Source organism: Mchenga conophoros, linkage group LG14, assembly GCF_057382185.1.
Source record: "Mchenga conophoros isolate Kocher_MC1m ecotype Shallow Benthic linkage group LG14, M_conophoros_male_GT1.1, whole genome shotgun sequence".
Classification (NCBI taxonomy): Eukaryota; Metazoa; Chordata; class Actinopteri; order Cichliformes; family Cichlidae; genus Mchenga; species Mchenga conophoros.
This window is the reverse complement of record NC_140539.1, coordinates 1,200,127-1,207,430: the sequence shown is the minus strand read 5'-3', so window position 1 is coordinate 1,207,430 and position 7,304 is coordinate 1,200,127. Positions and strand designations below refer to the sequence as shown.

The window sequence follows — 7,304 nt, the reverse complement described above, 5'->3', positions numbered from 1 at the left end:
CAACCACAGGACCCAGTACAATATTTAATTCGGCGGGGCGTGATTGCGGTTGCCATGCAGGTGCGTCCGCCTCCTCTGCACAGCACCGCAGGCCACGCCCCGCCACAACCGGTAACACCACTGACTGAAATGCAGCCGAAACCATGACAGGCCCTCCACAGACGGTGGTGCACAGAAGTTTCCCTTCTTTGCAGCCAGTGAGATCGTTTCTGCTGATGTTTCAGTGAACAGTGAATGCATCACTCAGTTTCTGTGTCGGGTGTTCTTTCTCCACTTTTCAAATTTTTAATTCACTTGTTAATTAATGCAAATCTTCCACTAATAGGATTTTCCATAGATTCAACTCGAGAAATGCAAACAAATGATGTGTTTTTGCAAATCCTGCTGTAACAAAGTGTTTAAAATGCAATTTAGAATTGGATCTCTGCTAAACTGTTTACGTGTAGACGCAACACTGGTTCATCCTTTGAGTTGGACGCCTTTTCTCCTTGAATGATTCAGAGGTCAGCGTTGACTAAAATTAAGAACAATAATGATACAAGCAGCCAGCGTCTTTAAATGTCTGCCTCAAGGGAGACAAATTATAAAGGCTCAAGATTTTTGCACAGTATGAAATAAAAACTTAAATATGCAGCGTATCTACGGAAACTCTGAACACGTACAGTACAGCACCGATTGAAAATGGGGGTGAAATTTATGCGTTGGTTATATGTAAAGAAAACTACTCAATATAGCGTTAAGCTAAACAATATAAACACTTTACTCTTGTGAGTGTTTGAAGAATGAAAACATAACTCGTCTCTTAATGAGGCTAAAACCTCAAATCTGTGGTATGACACAAAATTTCATGGTAAGGAGAAACACAACTTTTCTTCCATATATTAAATTTTATGACTCCATATGCATGTGATCGTTTTCCTAATAACTGTGCGTGCGCGCGTGCGTGTGTGTGTGCGCGTGTGTGTGTGCGTGCGTGTGTGCGTGTGTGTGTGTGCGCGTGTGTGTGTGCGTGCGTGTGTGTGTGTGTGTGTGTGTGCGTGCGTGTGTGTGTGCGTGCGTGCGCGTGTGTGTGTGCGTGCTGGGGGATCATATCTGCCAGCTCTTGCATCGATGCTGTAGAGAGAGACATGGATTTATTGTGACGTATTCTCCATCAGAACAGCTTCACGCTCTGTTTTTACATTGCATCAAACAACAAACAGAAGCCTGAATCAATAGATTTAATGGCGCTCTCTGTCAGCCCAGTACTTTTTTATTCTGATAGTTCACTTGCATCTCTCTCCTCCTTCTGCAACTATTGTGTGATATTGCCTCATGCACTTGAAAGGCCTACGACTGCTAGGAGAGATACCAAGAGATTTCACACACACGCCTTCATACACGCACGCCCTCTACGAGCTGGGACACGAGATAGGCAACTTGTGTTTTCTGTTGACTGCCGGAGCTCGATACGACTCCACTCAGCCCCGGGATCAATCAAAACACAGGAAACGGCACTAAAATATTAGGGGGGGCCGTACTTGTGAATTCTCTAAACGCACTCTCCGATTGTGCGGTTGTTTGGACTCGGTGCGAGCTCCTCAGGCTCCAGGGAATAAGGTTGTTTTCTCACAAAATGGTCAGGTGTCAGTCAGAGCCTGCCATCCAGCGATGAATCCTGGGACTAAGACTGACTGCACTGCAGCCAAAATCAGAGGGCTGAGACCTGCAGTTTGGGGGCAGGGTGGAAACATAAAGGGAGGGGCACGGGGGCTTTCATCTCCATCTCTTAATCCCAGCCCGCTCTTATTCGCTGTGTGCGCACTGGGCCGAACGGGGCTCAGGGTGTCGTGAGCAGAAAAACAGTCAAAGGCAGAGGTGGATGATACTACATAACTGGTTTATTTGGCTGTCATTGACCTGATGTTTCATTTCCTGACATTGACATCGACTATTAAAAGGACCTGAATTTCAGATACATCAAATTGATCAATTGAAAACAAAATTCCCACAAAGTCGTACCCAACAACCATTTATTGTTGCGTCAACAGGTGATTGTTCATTCGCAAAATACAGCCGGAAGAGAGGGAGAAGGACAAAAGAAAGCCAGCGAACGCTCGTGTCTCGGAGCAGAAAGCAAAACCTGAGCATGAATCACACTGACGGAGGGAGAAAAGTCGCCAGCTGATGAGAGGGAGGAAGTCAACTCAGTGAAACTGACGCAGTGGAGATCTTGAAGCCATGCAGTTAACAGAATATTGCCTTCAAATAACACTCGCACATGCTTTTCCAAAATCAAACATGCATTGGGTAAAGAGGTGTAAATACTCAACAGTTTAGCAATACAAATTCTCTAAATGTTGCTGATAATGAATATTTGTAGAGCATGTTACAAGTTTTCCAGCAATCCCTTTATTCGGTTGATTGTTGTAAGCAAATGATAAATGAACATCATTAAGTAAAAATAAAATAGAAAATAAAATCTAGATTTCGCATGGTTCTGCCTCGATGCTGCTGCTGACGCATGTCACAAAAAACCACAAGTAAATTCAGTCACTACTACTAATTCAAAGAGCGTTTTGTAAACGATCCTTCGTCGTGAGCGCAAACTCAGTCGTCACAAGGCTGCGAGTGCAGTTCGGATCACAGTGGTCACGGACAAGTTCAGCATCTCCTCTGGAAGCCGCCTGGCTAAGGCTGGTTATAGTTAGGTCACCCATTTGGAAACGTCTGGTCTGTACGATCAGTCATCCTCTCAGAACAATTACATCATTTTATTTGTTTTTAAGAAAAGAACTACCAAAATCATGCAAACTACCATTTGTGAGACAAAAACCAGTTGGTGCTCTTGACTTGATTTTTCTCTTGGTGCTGGCTGGGCAGGTTTGGAGGTGAGGTCGGCGTGGGCGTCGGGCTCCTTTCTTTCTTTTAGGCACTGCCGTCCTGTTTGAGCCGCTGGCTGCGAGCCTTGTAGACCTCGATGAGTAAATCTTTGACGTACTGTATTTCTCGCTCCACCGATTCCGCCTTGTCACGAAGCTCCCGGTTCTGCCCCTCGAGACCGTGCAGCTCCTCCTCCAGAGAGTCCAGCTCCGCCCTCTTACGCAGCCTGTACCTGCAATTAGGAACAACGTGTGTGGTTGGTTTCACAGATTTTGCTGCCTTGCAACTTTAATGTGGAGTTGAGCGTGCGTGGCCTCTGAAGCTAAATGACGCAGAGGCAAACAGCTCCCTCCCTTGAGACAATTCAACTTTATTCACACGGTCCCGAATCACAACAACAGTCGCCTCAAGGCGCTTTACATTTACATAAGGTGGACCCTGCAACAACCAACTGTAGTTATTGTACAACTGAAAAACCCACTGTAGACTACAACTGTGCTTGCTATTTTAAGTGAAACATGCCGAGCTGCCAGACTTGTAGGACTGCTGAGGTGGGGCTGCATTTGGCAGACAGCGAGGGACTTTCCACGTCCCTCCTACATTTTTCAGGACATTTAAAGCAATGCGGTGGCTGCTTTATGCAACACCATGCTGTACATTTAAACTACTATTTCCATCACATCCTGCACATTTGAACAAAGTCAAAGCGTGTTTACCTGTGAGCAGCAGTTTTGTTCTGGTCTCTCTTCTTCTGCTTCCTCTCGCCACTGCTGCCATCCAGAGACACTGCACTCATCACCAGAGCTGGTTTCACAGAGCAGGGCTCATCCTTTAGCCTCTGGGTGGGGCGATGGATGGGGCCACCCAGCAGCGGCCCCTCGCCCTCCCCTCTGGACAGACATTCGTAGCTTTGGTCTGCAAGGCATTCCGGGTAGAGGTAGTGGCCGTGTTGGGGATCGACAGCCTGTGCTTGTGACGGCTGATCTAGGTCACCTATAAAGCTATGGTAAGGTTCTGTGCTGGCCATGGACTGGTGGAAGTATCCGTCACCGGCCACCATTGTCTCTTGGGGGATACTCCCGGAAAGTCCTCCGTCTTTGCTGCAGTGCAAGACCTCAAGCCCCGTGCTGTCGTAACTTACATTGACCTTCACATTGTGCATCAACTGTCCCTCTCGCTTGTGGTGGCCGTCGTACGAGCCACCCAGACAAAAACCTCGAGCAATCTCTTCGCTGCAAAACATTCCTTCTGAAAAACAATAACTCTCCTCTTCCTTCAAAGATAAAGCACATTCTCTCACCTTCTTGATGCTGCCCAGGCTGTTCTTGCTCACCGTCTTCAGCGTCGAGTAGTGGTTCACAGACAGCTCTGTACTTCCTGAGTAACATCCCCTGGAGCCCCACGTATCAAGTCCAACTTCATCGGCGACTTTCACGGTCTCGCCGAGGATTCTTCGCCCGTTGTTGTGGTGGTGGTAGCGGTGGTGGTAGTTGTATGGAGCGGGTCTTGCGATTTTGCTTCTGCTGATGGGTCCGCCGCAGAAGCTGGCCAGGTCCAGCTCCCCTGTTGCCAAGGTAACAACCACAGGGCTGGCTTCTGATTGGCCGGTCCCATACGAGCCATAGGGTAACTGGTAGTAAGACTGGGAGCCCATGGCTTGGGCGCCCTTATCACATTTTGAAGATTTCTCCAACTTGTTTGCGGTGGATGTGGACTCGGAGCGGAAGTAGTCCTCGAGCTGAGCCAGCTCCTCCTGCAGCAGAGAGGTCATGACCTCCAGATCCGAGGGCACCTTGACATCTTGTTCTAACGGCGAGGGCGGAAGAGATGAGCTTGGAGAAGACTCGGTCGTAGAAACAAATGAAGACAAATCAACTTTTTCCGTCATCCAATCAGAGTGACCATCACCTAGAAAAATTCAAAACCAGAGGAAAGCGTAACGTAACGAGCAAAGCAATCCATTCTATTTTCAAGTGTTTGCAAAAAACGACTGAAATTAAATCTTGAAATTTAGAAAAAAAAAGGAAAAAAAATGTGAAATAAGCAAAGGCTGAGAGAGTAAACGGAAAAATAAAATAGTTTAAATTAAGCAATACATCCAACTAACCGATCATCTGAAAATGATTGAACAGCATCGTCTGCATTCGATAAATATCCACTTAGCTGTACTCACTGTACGACATTAGCCCCGTGCTGCACTGCGGCTCCGACCTCGGGATGTGGAAAAATAAAAAATCGTCTTGGCCAAACTCACCAATTAAGTGCTGCCTCTCCACTGGCTCCGCCCCCGTCCGTGGCCGTGATTGGCTGGGGCTAGCCTGTCGGAGAAGGGGAGCGCTGAGCTCGCCTGTGGAAACGGGGGGAATTTTCCTGCGAAGGATCGATGCCGCCATTGTGTCTTCTGCTTCGATCGAATTGTTCAAAAGCACGAACCGTGCGCTGGCTGGATGAAAGAGTTCTGGAAACACCTGAAGACCTGCGGGAGGGAAAAATTAGAACGTTGCATTTTTTATTAGCCTCCAATGGCCCATTTCAAACTTTAAGTAATTCAAAAAAAATTAATTTATTATTTTAAAAAGGTAATTACAAAATAAATGCACATTAATTTTTCATCATTTTCATTTTAAGGAATCACCCAGGTTTTCACCTCCAACTTAAAACAGACTTTATTTGAAGCCATTCCTGACTGATGTCACAATTTCAATTTAAAACTCTCAGTTTAAAAAAAAACATTTCAAAATATTAAAATGATTACAAATCTTATTTTTTTAACTTTTTCTATAAATAACATAATTTTACAGAATGTAGGCAGAAACATCTGTTGCGCACTTTCAAATCGAATCCATTCAGCGTGTTTACACTGTAACAAGCCAAGTTTGACCAGGTCACTTTACACAGCAACGAAAACGCCCGCAAACAGCGGGAAACAACCACCGGACTCACCGCGCGGCGTAACGCTGGCTGCAAAGTGTCTAAACGTGTTTGTTAAGTAAGAAAAGACGCGTTTCTCCCAACTTTCTTTTACTCCTACGAGGCTAAAAGGCACTTGTACTCACCCCATAGTTTCTGAATGAGTGGTAAAAAGCAAAGCACACGAAGCTTTAGGCTGACGAGGACGACAGGCACCGTTTAAAAAGCCATCATTTCCCTTTAGGAAATCAGGGAGTCTTCATGAAGCGCTATTTCAACGGACAACACTTGCAGACAGAAAGTTTTTAAATCCGCTACTTCTCCAACTCCTAATGCCCGGACCGCATCACAGCAGATGGGATTAATCCGCACTTCACCGAGTTCACCGGGCCGTTACGTCATGAAGCTGGGGGACTTTCCCGTTATCCAGAGACCGCAGCCCGTTTGTGCGCGAGCTTCACTTTATTTCACTAGCTCGTTTCACTTTTATTCACTTTAATTCATTCGTTTGTTGTTTCACATTAAATCATTTATAAATTAAAACAAAGTAAATTTTCTTACCATCTCTTGTTAGAAAACATCACGTGTCTGTTGGAGCACTAAACATTCACACCAGCACTTAAATACGTCATCAGATTCTTTCCAACACAAACCGTGCACATGTGAGGCGTTCGTGAGACGGTACAGTAGGCACTAGTTTTCAGCGCGCCGCAGCGGAAGGACACCGTGTTGCAGTTCGAAGGTGTAACTTTAGTTGCAGCCCTGTTGCATCAGATCCGCAGGGGATTCGCTGAGCGCGTTAACAATGTGGCCGCACCATTGGTTTATGAAGGGGAACTTTTCTGCTTCCATTGGCCTGCTATCACTCTTACACTGATTGCTAATCATTGCGCATTAACGGCGACGCGTCACGGCCGTAACTGGAAAGGAAGTGGCCAAGGTGTGGTGAGGAGACGAAGTCTGACCTCCAGCAAAAACTCCCACAAACATTTTTACTCTTTTTTTACGCTGCGGGCTATTCATGTCTGTTAGTTTAGTTAGTTTAAGATACTTTATCGAACTTCTGTTAAAACATAACTACATGGTGAGCAGAAGTGTTAAAGTTCGATACATAATTTGTAGTTTAAAGTAAGAAATATGAAAGATCTGTGTGAGCACTTGTGTTGTGTTTGTTACAGTTTCCACAGAGTTTATCTGCTAAATATTCCAAAGAAAAATAATAATAACTAAATAATAAACATGTAAATTGTGAATTCTGTCAGCTGCTTGAGGTTGAGTGGAACCGCCAACAGTGGAAGGACCTCACAGACAGATTTACAAACTGCACAGAGGTTTTGTGTACTCTTTAACACTAAAGAAAACATTGTGTGAGTAACCTGTTTGCTTACTCATTCCTCACATAACAACACCACCAAATAAGGTTACAAACTAATAGGATCACATTTTGTTTATTATGTTTTCTCTTTCTTGGCAAATGAATGAAACGGACAGTATGTGTTGCACAGAGGTGATGAGCGCGCTCATGGCCATAA

General features: G+C 45.3%; 1 protein-coding gene across 3 annotated transcripts; it reads right to left on the bottom strand.

Annotated features, from left to right (window-relative positions):
* Positions 1-1,860: 1,860 nt before the first annotated feature.
* Positions 1,861-6,129, bottom strand: atf5b (activating transcription factor 5b). 3 transcript variants are annotated; one of them, XM_085244859.1, is made up of 4 exons: positions 5,919-6,129; positions 5,036-5,338; positions 3,579-4,770; positions 1,861-3,094 (listed from the first exon to the last, which is right to left on the bottom strand). In XM_085244859.1, exons 2-4 carry the CDS (start codon positions 5,253-5,255, stop codon positions 2,908-2,910), a joined length of 1,599 nt encoding a protein of 532 aa, XP_085100985.1. In that variant the 5' UTR covers positions 5,256-5,338; positions 5,919-6,129; the 3' UTR covers positions 1,861-2,907. The 3 variants fall into 3 exon arrangements, with proteins under 3 accessions (XP_085100985.1, XP_085100986.1, XP_085100987.1); XM_085244860.1 differs by having other exon boundaries at positions 5,117-5,338; XM_085244861.1 differs by lacking the exon at positions 5,919-6,129 and having other exon boundaries at positions 4,970-5,056.
* Positions 6,130-7,304: the final 1,175 nt, after the last annotated feature.

What these genes read in the sequence shown, in the direction of transcription:
- atf5b (XM_085244859.1), bottom strand. Translation starts at nt 5,255, where the DNA reads ATGGCGGCATCGATCCTTCGCAGGAAAATTCCCCCCGTTTCCACAGGC. An exon ending in CACGGGGCTAATGTCGTACA is followed by an intron (nt 4,771 to 5,035) that starts GTGAGTACAGCT and finishes GAATTTTTCTAG; the next exon opens with GTGATGGTCACTCTGATTGG. An exon ending in AACAAAACTGCTGCTCACAG is followed by an intron (nt 3,095 to 3,578) that starts GTAAACACGCTT and finishes TCCTAATTGCAG; the next exon opens with GTACAGGCTGCGTAAGAGGG.